General features: G+C 36.8%; 1 protein-coding gene across 1 annotated transcript in view; it reads right to left on the bottom strand.

The window, feature by feature from the left end:
* Positions 1–23,426, bottom strand: part of LOC138757011 (choline transporter-like protein 1) — an 81,879-nt gene that overhangs the window by 45,379 nt on the left and 13,074 nt on the right. The window contains exons 2-4 of the mRNA XM_069923593.1: positions 20,880–20,969; positions 14,873–15,015; positions 11,874–12,010 (exon numbers count right to left, since the gene is read on the bottom strand). Coding sequence (XP_069779694.1) covers positions 11,874–12,010; positions 14,873–15,015; positions 20,880–20,969 — 370 coding nt within the window. The remainder of the gene's footprint in view (positions 1–11,873; positions 12,011–14,872; positions 15,016–20,879; positions 20,970–23,426) is intronic.

Below are 23,426 nucleotides of genomic sequence, written 5' to 3'. Positions count from 1 at the left end.
AATTTTGAGGGAATCTTACAAGGAATAGATTGAAATAAATACTGAATCTCAGGAAAAATATTCATTTTAATACAATTAACTCTTCCTATTAATGTCATTGGTAAATCTTTCCATCAATTCAAGTCATTTTTTTAATTTTAGAAAATAACAGTAAATAATTTAATTCATATAAATGACTACAATTACTATCTACCTTAATGCCTAAACCCTTAATTTGATCCAATCATTTCAATTTAACAATATGTTTACAAAGAGAATAATCCATTGCCGCTAATGGCATAATCTCACTTTTCCCCCCATTAATTTTGTAGCCTGACATTTCGCCATACTGTACCAGTCTGTCATGTTACCGCTTCAAAGAATTCTGAGGTTCTATTAAGTATATCAGAACATCATCCACAAACAAATTAATTTTAAATTTATTAGATTTTACTTTAATAATTTAAATATTACTATCTTGCCTAATCATCTGAGCCAAAGGTTCAATAAGTAATGCAAAAAGTGCTGGTCAACCTTGTCTAGTTGACCTATTCAATGTAAAAGGTAAAGATAACTGACCATTTGTCACAACTCTAGCAATAGGATTTTTATATAAGACTTAATCCAACTTAATTTAAATTTCTCCAAAACTTTTTTAAAAACTCCACTCAACTCTATCAAAGGCCTTCTCTGCATCCAATGAAATAACCACTGGTTGGTTGGATTCCTCCTGAGAAATATTTTAAAATAAATCAATTTCACAATATTATCTGCCGAATAACAATTTTTAATAAATCCAGCCTGATACAAATGTATTAAATCTGGTAAATATTTTGCCAATCTATTAGCTAGAAACTTTGTTATAGCCTTATAATCAACATTCAACAATGAAATTGGTATATGAGAGCCCACTTTCAACGGATCCTGATCTTTTTTAAGAATAACTGTAATAATTGCCTGAGAAAAAGAATGAACCTCCGTCACCCATTTCAATACTTCCATCAATAATAGAATTAACGAGTCTTTTTTTTTAAATTCAGAAGTTAAGCCATCATCCCCTGGAGACTGCCCATTTGGCATAGATAGAAGTGAATCTATTAACTCTCTAGAAGTAACAGGAGCATTCAAATCTTTAATATCCATACTACTAAAAGAAGGTAAATCAAAGTCAAATTTAAAAAAATATCATTTTTAGCTTCATCCTTCTGTACTTCAGATGTACATAATTTTGCTCAAAATTCCCTAAACACATCATTAATCTCCTGAGGTTCATATATAATCATTGAATCTTTCCTGATAGCATTTATTAATCTTGAAACTTGTTCTGTTTTTAACTGCCAAGCTAAAACCTCATGAGTTCTTTCCCCTAATTCATATCTTTGTTTCATTCATAGTAATAACATTTCCAACTTATAAGTTTGTAATTATACTGTAATTTCATAGTAATCAAACTTTTTTCTTAACCACTGTTGAATTCTGCTGTAAATCTTTTTCTAAAATATCTATCTCTTTCTCTAATTTATTTACCCCAGCTATGTTGTTTCTTAATTTTAGTAGTAAAATTAATATTTTGTCCCCTTAAATATGCTTTTAAAGCATCCCTTAAAACAAATTTACTGAGTCCATATTTATTTTCAAAAATAGATGTATTTGATCTCTTAAAAAATTACAAAATTCTATATTTTTTAACAACAAAGAATGACTGATCAAAGGTCTACTCTTATATTCAGCTGATAATACACAACCTTGCAATTTTGTTGATAATAAAAAGATATTCTGGATTAAGAGTCATGTCAAAATGAATAAAATGAACAATCTTTCTCTTTAGGATTCAATTTCCTCCAAATATCAACAAAATTCATATTTTTCATTAATGTTATTAATTGTCTTGCCATTTTTGTCCTAATTATTTTTGGAAATTTATCTAACAATGCATCTAAACAACAATTAAAATCACCTCCAACTATAACTTTTTCATATGCTTGATTCAAATTAAGAAAGGAATCGAACATAAATTTCTCATTTTCTATATTGGGAGCATAAATATTTATCAAAGTCCATGATTCAGAAAACATTTTACAATTAACAACTAAAAGTCTACCAACTGACTCAGTAACTGATTCCAATTAAAAAAAACATTTTATTAATCAAAATAGCTACACCTCTTGTTTTAGAATTAAACAAAGCTATAACTTGACAACCTTTCCAATTTCTGATGTTCTCAGTAAAATATGTTTCTTGCAACAAAAGAAAAAAAAATCATCAACCTTCAACTTTTTAAATACACGCCAATAATATTTTTCTCTTGATCGGATTATTGAGCCCATTAACATTATCAGTAGCAAAATTCAAACTAGCCATCATTACAATTTATCTTAAAAACCACCTTACCACAAATGATGGTACTCCTCTCCATGGCAAATACATAAAAAAATCTCAAGAAAAAAAAGGAAAATCTCCATACATTAAAAAAAAACCAAAAAGAGAAAAAAAAATTAAAAAGTGAAAAAATATTGTATTACCTCGCTCGATTGTACGGGAGTGACCAATGCCACAAAGTGGTCAACGACTTCGGAAGGAGCAGTAAGCCAAACTACCCATCCCGAACAGAACAAAAGGAAAATAATAATCAACAAATTGTTTCAAGTATAAAATTCTTCCAAGTCTTTATGAACTTAATCATAATCAATATCAATTTTAACCAACTGCTGAGATCCCCTCTCTTGAATACCATCCTTCTTCTAAGCTGGTGCGGTCTGTTTGAAAAAAACTCTCAATTTTTCTTGTTTGTTATCAGGTAAAGAATTTAGCAAATGTAAGAACTTCAGCATGGTCACTAAAAACTCGAGATTGAAAATCTCCATTAAAAAAAACTAAGAATGGCAAGATATCGAAAAGCAAATTTATATCCTTTCTTCCACAAAACAGCTTTGGCAGAATTAAACTCTTTACGACGTCTTATGACAGTTTGACTCAAATCAGCATAAAAGAAAACTATTATTCTCAACTACTAAGGGGCCTTGATTACTTCTCAGATTCTGAACAGCAATTCTTAAAATAAATTCTCTATCTTGATAACGCAAACATCTAATCAGAATAGAGTGTGGCGGTTGACCAGGAAGAGGTTTTCTTCTTATCACTCTATGAGCACTATCCAATTCCAAGTCATTTGGGAAATATTCTTTCCCCAAAACTTCAGGAATCCACTTCTGAAAAAATTGAACCAGATCAAGACCATCAAAATCTTCCAGAAGACCAACAAGCTTAACATTATTCCTCAGACTTTGATTCTCCAAAGCATCAATCTTCTTCAAGAAGTCATTCCTCTGAATTTCCCATCCAGTAATGAATAAATATCTGTCTCATATTTCCTTCACATTGATCCACATCATCTTTACAATCATGAAAATATTCTTCAATTTTCTTGAACTTGTCTTGTACTTTATACATTAGCATCATATACTTTGCCGCATCCTATTTAATTAATAACATCCCTTCCTTCATACCAGTAAATTGTTTATTCATAGAAGAAACCCTCGACTCATTTGATTTACCATATTTTCCATTTGCTTAGACAACATATCCAATTGACTTGTCGATTCTGAATAAGGATCAGATTTAGATTTCATTGAGACATACTTAGATATGAGCCCACCCTTATAAATTACTGTCCCTTCTTCTTATGTACTTGATTTATTCCTCCTCCAGTCCCCCACCTGTCACCTTCCTCTTCCTCCGTTGAAATCGATGGCATTTCTGCCCTTGCCCGAATTCTGACACCTCCTCCCGCTGATCCATCCTTGCTAGATTGCAGGAGTTAGAATCCCCCCCCCACCCGATGCACGGGCTGAAGTTGATGTAGTGCGCATGCGCGAAACCTCAGGCATGCACAATTGATCTTCGTAGTCTGGAGGATGTCTTTGAGCTCTGACGCCATCTTCCGCGACACTGCATGGAGTCAGTGCCGAAGTTAAGTGAGTCTTGCGAAGGGACTGCCACTGCGGTCTTGGCTGAGCTGAAATCGATTCTCCAAGCTCCATCTCAAAGATAGGCCCAAGTTCCTCAGTATTAGAAAGTTTTAAAAAAAAGTTGCGCCTCAGTTTTCCTAATTATTACCTTGTAAAGTATATTAACTAAATATCAATACATTTTACCTTGTAAAGTATAGTAACTATATATCAATACATTTAAACAATTTTTTTTTTTAAAAAAAAGATTTTATGGTCGGGTTTTTAATAGTTCTGTTGGAAGAAGTGCCTTCCCACGCCCCCATCAAATTAAAGCTTTATTATTGGATAATTTTGGACATGTCTTACGGTTACATAGACAATCTAAATTTGAAATTTTACTTACGGATGGTGGGAAGAGATTTATATCTGAAATTTATTCATTATACAGAATAAAATGCCCAAGTTAGATTTGCATAAATCTAGGTTAAAATGGGGAAAAAGGTTTACGAATAGTAATTAATCAGGATGATTGGAGAAATGTGTGTAAAGACAGTATGACTAAAATTGTTGATGTGAGATATTGGTTAGTTTATTATAATTTTATTAATCAATTATATTTAATACCAAAAGAATTAAAGAGATATAAACTAATTTCTTCAGAAATATTTTTTTAGATTCCAGAAGGAAGTAGGTTCTTTTTTACATTCTACTTGGTCATGTGAAATGGCAAAACCTTTTTGCAAGCGACTTAGAATTTTTAGAAGTTATTTTTAAAGTTAATTTTTCATTGGATCCATCAGTATTGTAGTTAGGTAATATTAAGAAGTTGAGTTTAGAATTAAGACCAACTAGATTTCAAATTACATTTTTCAGATTAGCATTAGCTGTAGCCAGAAAATGTTTAGCGATTACTTGGAAAAATTAGAACGATTTGAGTATATATAGATGGCATATGGAATTGAGATCTTGTATTCCTTTGGAAAAAAAATTATATGATAGTTTTTTTTTATTGGTAAAATTGGACCTCTTATTTAGGTATAAAATTTTGAATTCTCCAGCCACACTGTGGTGGTATAACTATAATCCATGGCAATTAATTGTTATTTTGGTTTATATCACCTTTTCTTTCTTTCCTTCTTGTGGATTAGGTTAGATGGGTATGGGAGGGTTAATATGGGAGGAGGGTGGGTAGTATGATATCTATATATATATATATCTATATATATATCTATATATATATATAGATATATATATTATATAAAACATGTTTTTTTCAATTATGTGTATTGTTTTTTATGTATGTGTTATAGTTAATAATTAAATAAATAAAATTTCCAAAAAAAAATCTTATCTGAAGGTAGCAGTAGAATGTCATTTGATAAACCATTCTTTTGTCTGAGTTATTCAAACTGCCCCTACTCATAACAGTCCTCAATGAAACTGATGCTGCTCCAACACCAGTGTCCAGGATCTTGTTGATCTATTCAAAGTCAGGGAAGTTTTGGGGACATTCCCACTTTGATACCTAAATATTGATTAATTTTATTCCAAATAGTGAAAAATTGTTTTAATATAGGGCTATCTGCTTTTCCAGATAACAATTTAACTTCCCATTTATAAATAAAGTCCTTTTCCACCTTCTCACCCACCATGTGCAGGCCAATTTGTTCCCAGGATGGAACATCTGCTCCTTCAAAGAGTTAGGCGATGCATCTTGACAGGGCTGCCGATAGTATTTCTTGAAGTCTGATATGTAATCTGCCCAGACTATAATCTCAGGTCAATTTTTCCAGAGACCCTGGCTATCTTTCCATTAGAACATTCTTAACTGTGAGAACAATTTTTGGAAGAATCCCCAGGCAATGTCTGAAAGTGGTACTAAAGCCTCAGAAACACATTCATTTTAATACAATTGACCCTGATGACCCAGGTTATTTAAGTCCTCCTCGATTCTTTCAAGGGGGTATAATTCAACATATAAATTATTCAAATTGTTACCTATTCTCAGTCCTAGATATTTGATCCTATTTTGTGGCCACTTTAGATAGCTGTTCTGCCAAAATTGACTGTCGTCCCTCTTAGTGAGTAGCATAATTTCACTCTTATTCCAATTAACATTGTAGCCAGAGATCTCCCCATTTCTTAGACAAGGAATTCAGAAACACCTGCTAATTATTCTTTCACTAGTCTCCAAATATCCTCCTCCTCCTCTTGGACATCCTTCATTCTGCAAAGTCCCACTCGACAGTTTCATCTACAACTGCCAATGGGACATCAACAGTTTGGACTTCATCTCATTCACCCACTCCAGCATCAGAACTCCCCCAACAAGCTATTGTCCACTCACTTCACACCTACCCAACTTCATTAAACTTGCAGATAAGGGAGCATGATTGTGGACTGGTCCAATGACCTCTACAATGCCGAGGCCAAAAGTCAGCTCTCAAACACTCTTCTCAAATCTACCCTATACCAGGACACCACTAACCATCATTAGAATGTTATTTCCCAGACCATCAGGGGCCTCATCACTGGAGGTGATCTATCTGCCACAGCATCGAACCCAACAGCTCCCCAAACCCACAATGCCCATTTCTATCTCCTGCTCAAAATAAACAAACAGAACTGCTCTGGGAAACCCCCATCGTTTTTGCAGTAAACTTAACTCCTCATACCTCCACACTATCATGTCTTTCTTTGCACAGTCCCTTCCCACCTATATCACGTTTTCCACCTCTGAAGAATTCCAGTTTTCTGGCTGGAACACCTCATCTTCACGATGGATGTACAATCCCTTCACACATCCTTTCGCTACCAGTAGGCCTCAGGGCCTTCCATAGCCAGTTGGCAACTACCAACATTTTTCTGCACTTGGTGACACTACCCCATACATGAAACAAATTCTCCTATTTCCTCCAGACCCAGGGTGCAGCATGGGTACACACATGGGGCCAGCTTTGCTGCCTGTGAGATCTGGGAAACTCTCCCTGTTCCAATCCTAATCAGGCAACAAACCTCAATATTTTTTTCCCCTGCCACTTTGATCACTGCATTTGTGACATCTTGAACACTTGCAGAAGGGCACAGACCTGAAACATTGGTAACCCTTTGTTCTCTGTACATGCTGCATGACTTGGTGAGTTTCTCCAGCACTTTCATGTATTGCATGCAAAATTACCTGTCCTGTTTCTGACACTTTTCATCCATATCTGGGCCTGTCTCCATCTCATGAGAAAAACTATCCACAGACATTTATTAAAAATCCATTGACTGCAACAGTTACCTTGATTATACCTCTTCCCACCCAGTCTCTTGGAAGAATGCTATCCCTTTCTCCCAATTACTCAGCTGCATTTGCAGGATGAGGCTTTCCAGTTGAGGACATCCACAATGCCCTCTTTAATAAAGTATGGATTACCCCTGTTGCCAGTGATAACACCCATATCTATTTCTCCTCCACTTTTCATACTTCTACCCTTATCTCACCTTTCCCTTTCCCCTTCTTCACCACATGGCAGAAATACCACCCACTCCCCTTTCCATAGTTTCTCTGGGGCTCCCTGGTCCGCTCTTTACTCCCCGTCTAATCTTCCACCCCCTTAGGCACTTCTTGCTGTAAATGCAGGAAGTATAAAACATGTGTCTGCATCTCCCTCTCACCTCAATCCAGGGCCACAGACACAACCCCCAGCTGATGCAGAGCTTTACAGTGTCATCCATAATGCTTGGGACAGGCATTTTTTTCCCCCTTTATTTGACCTTGTGATCTCATTTTAAATTTGTAATCGAACATTTCACGTGATTAAAGGGAACATTCCAAATTTTATTCAAGGGTACTTGTATAGATTTTGGTTTGACCATACAGAAATTACAGGACTTTTTATATATAGTCCCCTCATTTCAGACCACCATAATATTTGGGACATAGCAATGCTATGTATATTAAATAGTCATGTTTAGTACTTTAGTTACATATCTCTTGCATGCAATGACTGCTTGGAGTCTGTGATTCATAGGCATCATCATGTGCTGATGATCTTCTCTGGGGATGCTGTGCCAGACATCTAGTGCAGCCATTTTTGAGCTCCTGCTCATTTTGGTGGCTTGTTGCCTTAGGTTTTCTCCTCAGAATATGGAAGGTATGCTTGGCTATTCAAGAAACTTCCTGTTTTTAGCTTTGAAAAGCTCATTTGCTGCTTAGCAGTCTACTTGGGATGATTTTATTGCTGTAGGATGAATCATAGTCCAAGTTTAAAAACATTTACTCAAACTTGAGCATATATGTTTCTATACACCTCAAAATTCATGTTGCCATCAGCAGTTGCATTACCTTTGAAGATAAGTGTTCCTGCACCTGTAGCAGCCATGCCCAAGTTACAACACCCCCCCCCCCCTCCACCATCATGTTTCACATGAGGTGGTAGGCTTTGGATCTTGGCAGTTCCTTTACGCCTCCACACTTTGCTCTTGTCATCACTCTGACACGTTAATCTTTGTTTCATCTGTCCACAAGAGCTTTTTCCAGAATTCTTCTGGAATGCTTCTTGGCAAACTGCAATCTGGCTATTCTATTTCTGTGGCTAACTAGTGGCTTGCATCTTGCAGTGTAGCCTCTGTATATCTGTCACAAAGTCTTCTGCAGACAATTGCCATTGACACATGAAAACCCGCCTCCTGAAGAGTGTTTCTGATTTGTTGGACAAATGTTTTGGGTTTTTTTCTTAATTATGAGGAGAATTCTTCTGTCATCAGCAGTGGAGGGTCTTCCTTGGCCTATCAGTCAAGGTCTATCAGTCCTTTTGCCATTATTGAGTTCATTAGTACACCTGTTTATTCTTTTATTTTTTTTAATTGATTTTCAATAAGAAATACAGTACAATGAAACAAAACCAAAAATACAAAAATCACATGTATATGTATTAAGATAAAAGCAAACAGTACAAACTCGGTTCCCACCCCCCGCACCCCGCCCCCCGCCCCCGCACCCCGCCCCCTGCAATGCATGAAATAAACAAAATAAAAATATCAAAAGTACTTTAAAAAACCCACCTAACCTACTCTTAATTTAAAAAAAAGAAAAAATTGAAAAACAGCTGAGCAGCTTATCTTGAGGGTCACATACATGTTAGAGTTTTTGGTTCCCACCATAAATCAAAAAAAAACAAAGGTAAGATTGTATCTCATCTGGAAGATTAAATACACTTACATCATTGAAAATAAGAAATAAAAGATCGCCATGTATCTTTGAATTTCACCAATGAATCAAATACATGGCAACTTTTTTTTTTAAAAAAAGTTTAAACAAGACATAATATGAGAAAACCATTGAAACACTATTGGATGTCAGGAGTCTTTCAATGTGAATAGAATAGCTCTTCCAGCCAATGGTGTAGAGAAGGCCACAACCTGTTGAACAGGTTTTTTAAAAAAACACACACACACACCACTACACACACACACAACACACACACACACAACACACACACACACAACACACACACACACAACACACACACACACCACACACACACACCACACACACACACCACACACACACACAACACACACACACAACACACACACACACACAACACACACACACACAACACACACACACACAACACACACACACACAACACACACACACACAACACACACACACACACACACACAACACACACACACACACAACACACACACACACACACACACAACACACACACACACAACACACACACACACAACACACACACACACAACACACACACACAACACACACACACACAACACACACACACACAACACACACACACAACACACACACACACAACACACACACACACAACACACACACACACACACACAACACACACACACACACACACACACCCTATGTCTGAATCAATAACCCTGAAAAGAGCAGTTATTGGATTGGGCCGTCGTCCACGAGCATAATTGAAAAGATATTTTAAAAAATTTTCCCAGTAGTTTTCTTAGGATGGAAAAGACCAAACCTTGTGTGTTATTGTACCAATTTCAAATAGGGTTCATATTACAAAAAAATACTAGCCAATTTATCTTTGGACATGTGAACACAATGCACCACTTTGAATTGGATTAATGAATGTCAGACACATTACCAGTTTAAGAATCCTGTCCCATCGATCCTCCGATAAGGGTCTTGCAAGTTCCAGTTCCCAAGTCTTTTTAATCTTATCATGAGGTATTGGATGTAATTTTAATAATCAAATATAATTCCAATTAATTCTTTCTGAGAAGGATTCAATTGAAATATATTATCAACTAAATCTGGTGGATATACAAATGGAAAATCCAGTAATTATGGTATTTAAGAAATTTCTAATCTGTAAATATCTGAAATGAGCATTTAGTAAGTCATTTACTTGCAAGCTGTTCAAAAGACATTAAACAACCTTCCTCAAAGAAATTTGCAAAATTAACAAAACCTTTGATTGATCAATTATTGAAAAGTAATGAGGAGATAGTACTAGATTTTTTTTTTAATTCCTAAATTGGAACCAGATTCACAATACAACTCAGATTATCTGAAATCAGACTCTCCAAAATCCTCATTTATCCAAACATTTTAAAAAATTTAAAAAACTCTTGGGCAGCCGGGCAGACTTCAGCCGCAGGAACCTTGGGCTCCCGCAGGAGCAGGGCCTTGGAGGGGAGGTGTCAGTGATCAGCTGTGGCCATTATTTTTTTTTTGGTGAGAATTAAACATTTATTTTAATGGTTAAAAGGCCTTCTCTTGTTGTTTGTTGTTGTTCAAACACAGTTACAAGTGATTTGCTGTTGCTACTGTGCTGTTTTTTTAAAAAATGACCAGTTTTCGAAAAAAACATTTATTCAAAATAGGCTCAGTCATGACCATTTTGGATAATCGGAGTTGTACTGTATTTTCGTACGAGTTCATCTGCATTTTGACTTCACCTTTCAGACTATTTTGGATTTCGTTTTTTTTAAATTGGCAAGGACCAGATAGTTAGTATTGATCTGTTGCAGTGTACTCTCATTTTAGGCTGCACAGCCTTTTTCCTTTTGTTTTCTTTTGTTTATTTTGGTAGATTAGATGCTGTTTTAACAGTCTTTTTTTGAATATTCCAAACTGAGGAGAAAGGGATAATACTGTTCAATATGTAATACGTTGTATATGTATCGCAATATATTGATGTTTCTGTTTTTACTATTCGATTCTGTATTCTGTTCTCCTCATGTATTCTTTACTATAATATGTTTAATAAAAAGACTGAAAAAGAAAAAGACTGGTGGACGAGGCTTTTGACTCGATGACATACACAATGTCCTCTTTAATAGAGGACCAGTTCATGCTACGGTCATTGCTAAACTCCATGCCTCCTCCATTTAAAATACTTCTTCCCTTGCCCTTCCTCTACCACATGGCAGAAAAAGACAGTCTCTTAAGTCCTCACTTTTTACCCCACAAGCCTCCACATCTGACACATTATCCTCTGACATCTGCCAACTTCAGCATGAGCTCTCACCACAATGGAAGCAAGATGCAACCTGTGCTTTCTGTAGGGAAGCTCATTTTCAATTTACATTGAAACTTTACAGACATTGTTTTTATTTTCCACAGTAATCTTTCACACTGTATCTTATGAAATGTCTTCAAGAAATCAAAGCAAAGTAACTCCATTTGTTCCCTTTCATAAAACAGCAGATAACATGGCTTGCTGAAGAGAAACAGATAATATATAAAAAAAGCAGAGAACAGCCAGAAATTGTAAGTTCTTAGTCTGGAAATTAGTATGCAGCTCAAGACCTGGTCATGCAAGCTGGTTATATTTAATTACACAGCACATCTATTCTGTGTAGCTTGAAATCTTAAACAATGATGACCGCACAAAAAAAAACAGACCCTATTCAACCCATAACCAATTGTTTTTTTTGGCTTACCATTATTTTTTGCAAATCTTCGAACATCCTCGAGTGTCTTAAGATCCATATCCGGACACTTAGTCACACACAATGCTACTGAAAGAATTTTAAGGTGCACTATGTCCCAGTTACACGGTTCAAAGAAAAAGACATATCTGTATATGGTATTTTCAGGAAGGAATTGAGGGAAAGCAAGAACAAAAGAAAGAAACATTGAATTAAATACCACATTTGCAATTTTTTCTTTTCAATTTTTAAAAAAAACTGAGGTTGAATATTAGAATAAAGAATACAAAACAAACATTTCTAGCATTTCTAAATTATTTCAAGAGGGTTATTAAAGAAAATCAAATAATTTGGACCAAAATTGCACCAGAAACTCTAGCTGTCATCAAGAATGACCAATTCTGTTATGGAAATGTTTACAGTTCAACAAGCATGATAACAAGCTTATCTGCATTCAAACAATGTTTTTTCATCAAAAATTAAAGCAAATCATTTCTAAAACCTCACATGAATTTCAAGAATTTAAAATATTGAACACAATTTTGATTTCCAAGAAAATTCATAAACAAATGTTTTGAAATGCATTTGAAATATTTGACATGGAGCCAACTGTTATTTCAAGGGAGAGTGTGTGGCGGTATGCTATTAGGCAGGTGAACCAACCCCACTTGTCTCGCACGCGGCAGGGCAGCTGGCCAAAATGGGGCCATCAGGGGCTTCCTCCCGACCTCGGCACCGGGCTCAGAAGCCCGCGCTTGGTGAGCCACATGACGCCCCAGTGACGTCAGGGCCCCCCAGCGCGGTTCTCAGCCAGGTCCGGGCTGGGAGTATAACACCAACCAGGCAGCCTGCAATAAGTCAGTTTTGCTCACTGAACTCAACCCGTATAGTTGTACGATCCTTCAGTTAGCAGTATAGCCGCCGCTACAAATGAATAAATGAAAGGAGAAAAATCAACAAATGTACACACTTTTTTTTTAGCAAAGATTAACACATATAATCATGGCTTTGATTCTTTATGATATCACAATGAACAAAAGAGAACTAGAGAAGCATAGTTTAGAAAATACATTGATGAATACAAGTTCAGGTTGGTCCACAGGGCAAAAACCTTGACAGTTGAAACAATTGAGCTGAATGAAGCTCTGGAGCTCAATACAGAGAGCTGACAAGCTGTCTAAAGTAGAGTTGGCTAAAGATGTGTAGGAATCTGAAGGGTGATATCAAAGTTCAGAGACCAACAATAGTTAGAAGCTAGATCCACAAAGCTCTACGAAAGACAGGAACTAAGCCATGAAGCTCCATTCATGAATGCAAAAATATTCCCTTTCTTTGGCCTAAGATGACAGCCAGACCTGTTTCTGGAAATAGTTGCAGTTTTCTCTGCTTTGTGTACCAAAAAAAATCTCACCATCTTGAAAATTAAACCACCAGAAAACAAAAGTGAAGTTAAACATGAAAATCTGCAGATGCTGGGATCTATTACAATAAATAAAAGTGCAGGAGAAACTCAGCTGGTCACACAGTATCCAAAGAAAGCAAAAGGCAATGTTTCGGGCCTAAACCTTTCATTGGGAATATGGACTGTCCCAGCTGTCTCTAATTAGAAGAGTCTCCAATTTATCTTAATCCCCTACCTGGGATCTCTTTTGTCCCCATATGCATTATCCCTACCTCTGACAACAGATCAGGGTCTATTTGAAGCTAAGGGTACAAGAGTTTTCTCCATTGTTCTGATCATCTATCAGCAAGACACATCTTAAAGTTTATTTTTTCCTTCCAAAATTAAACTTACAGCAATCCAGTCATTTTGAATTAATAAGATGAAAGGTGTATGCAGCTTAACAGTTCAACCATTTTTACTTTTAAAATCACCATCCACTATACATCAACAACTCTGTAGTAGAGAAAGTGGAGAGCAATTCACAAGTAACCTATTGTGGACACTCAACATCCCCTCAACTTGTCAGGAAGGTGCAACAGTCAGTTTTTTTTTTAAAGTTACTGCATAACGGGAAATTTTTGCCAAGTGTCTGCAAATCAGGCTGTTTAAAACATTCGGAACGGAAATGCTTAACACATTCCCATTCTAAAATTTTTCCGGCGGCACCCCTTGACATTTTTGTGGACTGTCTGCAGTCTAAACTGAACTGCAGGCAGTCCGCTACAATGAATTAATGAATAGCGCACTTACCCCTTTACTTACTGAACTTCCAGTATTCAGTGCAAAATTATGTAAGGGACCAGAGATTGAGTTTTGGTTGTTCATAGCCACACCAGAAAGTAGGAAAAAAATTTTGAACGGAAAAAAAAACATAATTTCTATGTAAAATAACATAAATGACTTCACTTCCTGAGAAGACTGAAGCGTGCAAGGCTACCAGCCACTATTAAGTGCATCTCAGCTGGTTGCATCACAGTGTGGTACAAATGCTTCAGAAAAATGGTTCAGAGGTCAATCCACAGGACCACAAGAGTGGCAGAGGGGATCACTGGAGTCTCCCTCCCCACCATCAACGTGAGCTACTGAGATTGTTGTCTGAAAATGGCATGCAAAATCATTAAAGACCCCTTCCACCCTACACACAGCATCTTTCAGCTGCTCTCATTGGGGAAGAGATATAGGAGGATCACAGCCAGCACCACCAGGCAGTGATAATGCTGAATGACCAAAGGAACTTCTCACACTAACCATCCAAAACTTATTTGCACAAAACAAAATTTATTTATTTTTATAGATCAAATAGTTGTTCTGCAGGGGTGTGGGATATGTCTAGTTGTACGTCTGAATATTTTGCACCGAGGACTGAAGAATGCTTTTTAGTCAGATTATACTTGTACAATGAGATGACAATAAACTTAAATAGAACTGAAGGTTCCTATAATAATTCCCCATTTCCAAATAAGAAGTTAAACACATATTGCAGAATCAAAACCTGCATAAAATATCAGACCTCATCCATGGTTTGACATATTGCACATAATTGTGAAATATTTATAAATATACTTACTTTTTGTCTGTGTGATCAAGACCACTCATTGCGACATCTTTGATTTTTGTATTCTTATGACCACAAATATTTCCATAACTATCATAACCAAATACCAGTCTCTGTGCAGCACCAGAAGCTATTGCAAAACCACAAATGATAGCCTGCAAGAGAATATTTTTTCAAGTTTAAGCATTTATCTTCAGCAAACAATAATTCATTAACAAACCAAAAGTTGACTGAAATTCCTATCCCAATGCATTGTGGGAATGGAGCTGCAGCACTGAACTTTTCAAAGAGGGGTTTTATAGCTGTAAATAAAACTGAACAACTCGTTGATGAAAATGCAAGCCTTTCTTCCAGGTCTCTCTTGTATGATAATGTCACAAAAGTAACATAGCATTGTGTTAGTAGCAATCTATATCCAATCTGCTAGGTGCATCATCAATAAGCATTTGCAGATAAAAGCTTGAGGGTAAGTGTACACAAGCCTTTAGTCTGTGAATAAACTCAAACTTTTCTCTATGAAAGCATTGTTCTTAAGTGGCAACTAGAGCTATATACATATAGCTTGTTTTGGTTTTGCATTTCATAAAATTTCAGTACAACTTCCAGTAATACATCAAAGATCTGTGGGCATGTATTCCATTTCAGCTTCTCTGCACTTAATATCTTACAATTTTGCTTTTAAATTTAGACATACAGCATGGTAACAGGCTATTCGGCCCATGAGTCTGTGCTGCTCAATTTACACCCCATTAAATGATACCCCTGGCATATTTTGAATGGTGGGAGGAAACCAGAGCCCCTAGAGAAAACCCACACAGACACGGGGAGAATGTACAAATTCCTTAGACAGCACGGGATTCAAAGCCCAGTCCCAATCGCTGGCGCTGTAAAGGCATTGTCCATAAACTTTTTAAATTTTGGCTTGAGTTAATAAAGTAAAGCCCCTGGTATCTGGCACCCAGGAGGATTGGTATATGCCGGGTAAATATATTTTCCAGTTGCTTGAGACTTGCTCTTACAATGTTTAATATACCTGCATTCAGAATAAATACATTAAAATATTTTAAAAAATACTATACTGTACTTACACTGAACAAACTTCACTTTCATGAATATATAAATCTCAAAACATTTTATATATTTTCAGTCATATTCTTTCTTTTTCAATTTTTTAAATTGTATTTTTAATAATAAAACCAGTACAATGAAGAAAGGGAACAAGTTGAAAATATAATGTCAAGTGTGTCTCTCTCTGTCTGTGTATGTATGAAGGATGAAGGAAACTTAAAACAGTATAAACTCGGTCCCCCCTCCATTGCACTGGATGAAGACAGAAAAGACAAAAAAATAAACCACCTAACTTACTGTACATTTCAGTTTAAGTCGACTGGAGTACAAGTCAACCCCCATTTTTTGGGCTGTCTGGTCCTCCCAGGGACAACCCAAAAATTTTTTTGAAGCACCCCCGTCGCAAGTTACAAAGCTGTAAATTAAGTTTAAAACAAAAACACCTTGGCCAACCAGGCAGCAGCGGTGACAGACCTTGGAGCTGGAGCACTGACATTGAGCTCCCGGTGGCTCAGCCTACCACGCAGGAGTGGCGACAGAAACCTCATGGTCCCAGGTCAAAGCAGTTATGTCAGTGCCCAGCAGTAAGGTAGTGTCGGGGAGCAGCGGCGCCGATTTAGTGGTAGGGGGTGGGCGAGGGGGGTGCTTCCGCATCGAATTGTATGCCAAATTGATGTCAATCTGGCTTTATTTTTGGTGAATTTAAGGTCTCCAAGTTATATCTGGCGGACAAGTTGACCCTCCCTTTTTGAGAATTTTTTTAGGGTTTCATAACTCAACTTGTAAACCAAAATATACAGTATACTATTAAAAAAAAAACTAACCAAAAAAAAAGCATCTGAGCTTCTTATCCTGAGGGCTACATACATTTTGTAGCTTTTGCTTCATACCGGAATCAAAAATGTGAATCGAAAAACAAAAGTAAGTCTATATCTCATCTGGAAGAGTGAGTACATCTAATTACATTATAAACATTTATATCAAATGATAAAATAAAGCATAAAAAGTCACCATGTATCTTCAAATTTAACTAATGAATCAAATACATGATATCTATTATTTTCTGAACTTAAATAGAACATAATATGAGAGAACCATTGAAACACTGCTGGAGGTCCATCAAATGAAGTCTTTCCATTTGAATAAGATGGCTCTTCTAGCCACAACCCATTGCACAAGTACAGGGAAAAAAAATCTCCCCACGTCTGGTTCAATAACCTCAAAAAGAGCAGTTATTGGATTGGGTTATAGTTCCACCTGAAATACAGTTGAAAAGATATTAAAAATATCCTTCCAATTGATTTCTAAGAATGGACAAGACCAAAACTCATGTAAATGTAGTAATATCAGGTTGCATCTGTCACAAGCAAGGTTAATATTGGAAAGATACAAGCCATCTTATCTTTGGACACGTGAACACGATGCACACACCACTTTGAATTGGATTAATGAATGTTGGGCACATATTGAAGATGTATTCACTAGTTTAAGAATATTGTCCCATCAATCCTCCGATAAGGTTCTTGAGAGTTCCACTTCCCAAGCCTTTTTAATCTTATCGTGAAGTACTGAACGTAATTTCAATAATCTATCACATCTTCTTTTCTTCTTTGGCTTGGCTTCGCGGACGAAGATTTATGGAGGGGTAATGTCCACGTCAGCTGCAGGCTCGTTTGTGGCTGACAAGTCCGATGCGGGACAGGCAGACACGGTTGCAGCGGTTGCAAGGGATAATTGGTTGGTTGGGGTTGGGTGTTGGGTTTTTCCTCCTTTGTCTTTTGACAGTGAGATGGGCTCTGCGGTCTTTTTCAAAGGAGGTTGCTGCCCGCCGAACTGTGAGGCGCCAATATGCACGGTTTGAGGCGATATGAGTACAAGGAATCCATCATATATAATTACAATTAACCCTTTCTGAGAAGAATTCGATTCAACTTGATCAGGAGGATATACAAATGCAAAGTCCGGTAATATTGTATTTAAGAAATTTCTAATTTTTAAATATATAAAAAATGAATATTTTTGTCATATTTACTTGCTAGCTGTTCAAAAGATATTAAACAACCTTCCTCAAATAAATTTGCAAAATAGCTTTCATTTTCCATTTAGAGAAGGATTGATCAATTATTGAATGGCTGATCAAAATAATCATGAGATAGCACTAAAATTATTTTTTCTCTTTTTTTATTTTGGTTACACAAGAGAAGAAGTTTATAGTTAATATATATGTTAAATACTAATATGTACTTTTTCTTATACACTTGTAAATACGTTAATGTAATGTAACTCTCCTCTTGTCAATTTATTCGATACAACTCAAACAGATTGAAAAAGAGAGATAGCACTTGATAAAACAAAGTATTTTTTAAATATAAAAAAATTCCTAAATTGGAACCAGAATCACAATATATGTTTCAGTATTGGATTAGAAATGCTCTTAATGATCTTGGAAAAACTAAATGGAAGAGAGGTACCCAATAAAGAACAGAATACTACTGTATAGATTTCAATTCTAAATCTGTCCATAACTGATGATTCAATTTGTCAGAATAAAAAATCCAAAAAGTGAGATAATGAATTTCAACAGCCTGTGGCAGCGCACATCCTCATGGTGAAACGGCCCCGCTTGTATCGCCACGTGCCGGGGCAGCCATGGGGAAATGACATCATCAGAGGTTTCTCTCTGACTCCAGCATCCCTTCCAGCGCGCACCCTGGGCAGCAATTATGATGTCACAATGCACCAGGTGACTGAGCTCATGCTGCCCTTAAAAGGGTGCGCTGAATTTGAATAAAAACAATCGTAATGACCTTCGGTGTGGCAGCAGCGATTTCCTTCAGCTCCTGCACGTGCCACAGTGGTGACCCCGATGGGCCCAGACAGCTATCTGGACCCACCGAACTAAATGAAATTTACTAATTCTAGAGTTTTTGTACTTCCAAATAAAGGAAGAAACCTCTGAGTCAGTATTATATAAAAAATACTTTGGTGGGATTAAAAACTGGAATCACTTGAAATAGATATGAAAACTTAGGTAATATTATCATTTCAACTGCATTAATACAACCTATTAAAGAAGATAATCTAGAAATAAAAATCTCACATACTCAAATAGAGGAGAAAAAGTTAGTTTATATAAAATTACTAAATGATTTAAAGATTTAACTCCTAAGTATATGTATTAGCTTCAATGGAAGTTAAGTGTAATGAGAAAACTGCATATTAATCAGAAGAAATCACTTTCGAAGGTTTAATTGAAATCCAGAGAAAAGGCTGAATTGAGAAAACACAGATAACAGCTGGGTTAAATCTTTTGGGATCAGAATATACACTAATAGGTCACGTGCATACAAAGAAATCTTATGAGTTACTCCATTTATGGCAATCTCTTGAACCTCATGAGTGTCTAAGGTGTATTGCAGAGGTTCTAAAGCTAGATCAAATAGCAAGGGGCTAAGGGGCCATCCTTGTCTCGTTCCCCTAAACAGCCTAAATAAGGAGGATTTGTTATTATTAGTAACCACCATAGCTAAGGGGTATTATCAATCAATTTAATGCAGGATATAAAGCCCACACCAAAATTAAATCTCCTTAATGTTTCAAATAAATAGTTCCATTCCATTCTGTCAAAAGCCTTTTCTGCATCTAGAGAACATACACCTTCTGGAATTATATCTATTCAGTCACAATCTTTGAAAACAGTTAACCGTCTGCATCTGCAGATTCCTTCCCCTCTATAGACCAGAAGGGTCTATGACCATGCTGTCACTCCAAAGTTAAAAAAAATTTGCTCAATTCTGATATTAAGACTTACTGGTCTTCAAATACTTTATCTACATCGATATCTCCCTTCATAGGTTTCAGCAGCCTTTTAGAACCTAGAAATTTTACTGTAACCAAGTGCACGAGAGAAATGGTACATGCAAAGTGCTTCTATTAGGAAACTGGGACTTTTGTTTCTAGTCCTGGTGATTTATCATGTGTTAAGGTTTGAATGATTTTCAATGAATCCGATTCCAGGAGTTGAGGGCATGGCAGATGCTAGAGCAAGCAAGCCTGCTGCTTGCTGGCCACAAATAAACCTCTTCACCCATCCACAATGACGACTTCCTACCCCCAATTCTCTTCTGACCCCCATACCTGATCCTAGCTCCAACTCCTAATCTCTTTAATCTCTAATTTTAGTTTGGAAGCTGAAAACTCTGATGCCAGTCATTCTAATTTCCTTGACCATTCCCACACAGACATCTTTGTCCTCGGTTTTCTGCTGTTTCCATCCGTCTTTTACCTGCTCCTATTCTCACTTTTCATTCAAACCCTCTCCAGCTCTCCCACTTGCATTTGTCAAGTTTCCTATCACCTCTTGGCTCCTCCTCAATGACCCACGTCCCCATTTATGTTTGCCATCTCCACCCCTTACTTTAATTTCAAAGGGTCCCAATGTGAAACATAGATTGACCATTTCTCCCCATGAATGCTGCCTGAATTGCTGAGCCCCTCCAGCTTATCATTATTTACTCAAGATTCCAGCATCTACTGTTTTTATGGTTCCTCATGTTACATACACCACAGGTCACCCCTAGACAATTCCTCTATGAAATGAGTAACTACAGATTGGTTGCTAGTTAAAACCCCTGGAAACTACTGCGTGGCATGGTTAGTGCATGTATAGCACCAGCAACCTGTGCTCAAATCCGGTGCTGTCTGTAAGGAGTTTGTATTATCGCATCTACACAAGTTTTCCCCTGATGCTCTGGTTTCCTTCCATCCTCCATAATGTACGGAGTTGTAGGTTAATTTGGGTGTGATTGAGTGGCTTAAGTTTAAAATGGCTGGAATCAGCTTCAACCATGCTGAAAATAAAATTTTAAAAATGTAAAAACCTTTCTATTCAGCACTTCACACAAAAATAGTAATATACACGAACACACAACAAAGATGAAGACAAACTTACCATGCCAATACAAAACAGTACAAATATCAGTAGCCAAAGGACATCCGTGCAGCTGCGCTGTTCCAGTGGCTTCCATTGTCGAACAGAGTCCTAAAAATAAACAAGCAGATCTAAACACAACTGCTCTGTGTATAACAAGCTATTTCTCAAGTTTAACAAAGCTGCAATTGTTTAACTGGTACAAATCAGTTTAATAACTTCTCTCATATAGGGCAATAGCTTTAGTTAATTGGAGTTTAAAAAAAAGCCCCTTAATTGAAATAGAGAGATCTACAAATGTAAGAGCCACAATGATAACTTCTGTACTTTTTCAGTTAAAGGAATGTTTGTGGGGTCACTCAGCTGAAGCTACCACTGGAGGCAATGTTCCTTCTAATTTTTAGAAATCTGTGTGCAAAAACCTAATGTGGTACTGCAGCCAACCGTTACAAAGAAACACACAAACAGAGTGGCAGGTTAAGCTCACTTCTTTATTAGGGCTGGAAAGGCTGCCTTTAAACTGTTCAAGTTTTCCACTGCTTTTGCTGATTGACTGCGTCAGCCATATGAAGAACAATAGCAGGTGGGAATGCCCTTTTTCCCCGCCTGTTTCTGCTGAGTGAGCTGGGTAGCTTGACCAACACCATTTTAGGGCTGTTGGTCTGATGCTGCCCCAGCTTCTACCCCCGCCGGTTCATTGTCGTGGGAGTTGCTTTAGTGATCTCTGTCCGTGTCTGCTGCCGTGCGATGTGCCAGCCCGATCTCCGCAATTGCAGGCCACCGTTTTTTTCCTGTAATAAAAGTATGTGTGCACTGAATGCTTGTGCAAATGTAAACTTGAAGTTGTTTCAAGATAATTTTGGCACAGCCTATCACTCATGGCTAATAAAACTGTATTGGCATGTTTTAATATAATACAAGTAATGATTGCATTCCAAGTTCTAAACTAAGAAATAATTTTCAAAAGTATAATTAATATATAATAAAGTATACATTATTTTAAGAAACTAACCTTTTGAGCATACATTAATTGCATTTGTGCACTGATTACAAAACGTGTATGTGCACGCACACAGCTTAGAATATCAGTGGCTGGAAGTACTTACTTTCTCCAGTGCTCAAGTGGGGCTGATATTAACATGGTAGAGTACATCTATAAACAGTTGTCATCCTCAGATAGCCTAACCCAAAAATATTCTGGAAAATCATATGCCAAATACATGCAAAAATGTAGCTGCACTTCCCAAAAGATATCTGCATTTATTTTGTTCTTTATCATATTTTGCACAAAATATCTAATTTCAGTCAGTACAAAAATTAACCACCAAGAGCACTGTAAAATAATTTTGTTGTACACCATTTACAGTCACAAACTTCAAGGATGATCCCCAACCATTTGGTTAATAAGGTGAGTGCAAGCAGTTTCAGATATGTTGACTTCTCTCCTCACATCAGAACCTAAGAGCACAGGTACTAGCAGAACCTGTTTATTGAACAATTTGGTAATTGTTTTCAGATGTTTGTGGAAAAATATCACAAAGTGTGGCTTATTTTGCACAGGTACACTCTGCCATTTCTGGATCGCTCTATTTCAAATCAGGCATTTAGAATGAGGAACAGCAGCTGCAGATCCAGTTCATTAAGATTCCAATTTCCCAATTGGTATTACAAAGAAGGCCTGATAGGCTCAGACTGCAGTCATTCAAGAGATTGGACCATCTTTTGAAACACATCACACTTCTCTCCCTTGATCCTTGATGGAATTTGTTAGTAGAAGGAATGCCTAAGATTAAATAAAGCAATGGCACAAAATGAAAACTCATAAACTTGAGGAAAAGTGTATTAATTATTTTTATGGAGCCAAAATTGCCTGTAAACTGCACAAATTGTAGTTAATCTTCAAATTAAAAAGAAAGCAACTGTTTTCTGATATTCCACAAACTATGCAAAATGAACAAATAGTTAATTTCGTTTCTGGATTTCATGAGACATCCCTGGTTTTCAGATTGCATTATTTAAAATCCCACTGAAATAATGGAACAGGCAAGTTGGAGCCTTGGTTTAAGATGACAACAGTAAAATATTCACTAGTTGTGAGTAAGGAAACAGGTTTAGAAGGTCTCAAAGGCAAGGATTCAGAATCAGTTTTGATAGGGAAGTATTTTATTTTCAGAAGGCAAATGTGGGAAATGGTAACTGATGCAACACACAGTTTACATCAAGCCATGTGAAAGAAATAACGAACATGGGGAAAATAGCATGGGAACAAAATGGACACATACACACACAATGAACTGGCACATATAATGATCAAGGAAAGAAAAATCACTACCATGCCCCACCACCTTGACTCAGTGCAGGCACAGCTCCATGCTACAATGGACACTAATTAAATGCGCCCAACCCTTTTAACGGTGCACATCTTACCAACAGTTTCTCCAGTGCCCTTCCACATTTCTAGGCCTGGAGTAAAGCAGGGTGGTCCCAAGCTGTCAGAGAGGGAGAACAAAGAGCATATGGCACCTTTATGGGGCTGGAGGTTCCAGCCCAGGTTGTTAGCATGAGCCA

The sequence above is a fragment of the Narcine bancroftii genome, chromosome 1 (assembly GCF_036971445.1).
Source record: "Narcine bancroftii isolate sNarBan1 chromosome 1, sNarBan1.hap1, whole genome shotgun sequence".
NCBI classification, from domain to species: domain Eukaryota; kingdom Metazoa; phylum Chordata; class Chondrichthyes; order Torpediniformes; family Narcinidae; genus Narcine; species Narcine bancroftii.
The sequence above is the reverse complement of the archived record's forward strand: the minus strand, read 5'-3'. Positions and strand labels throughout refer to the sequence as shown.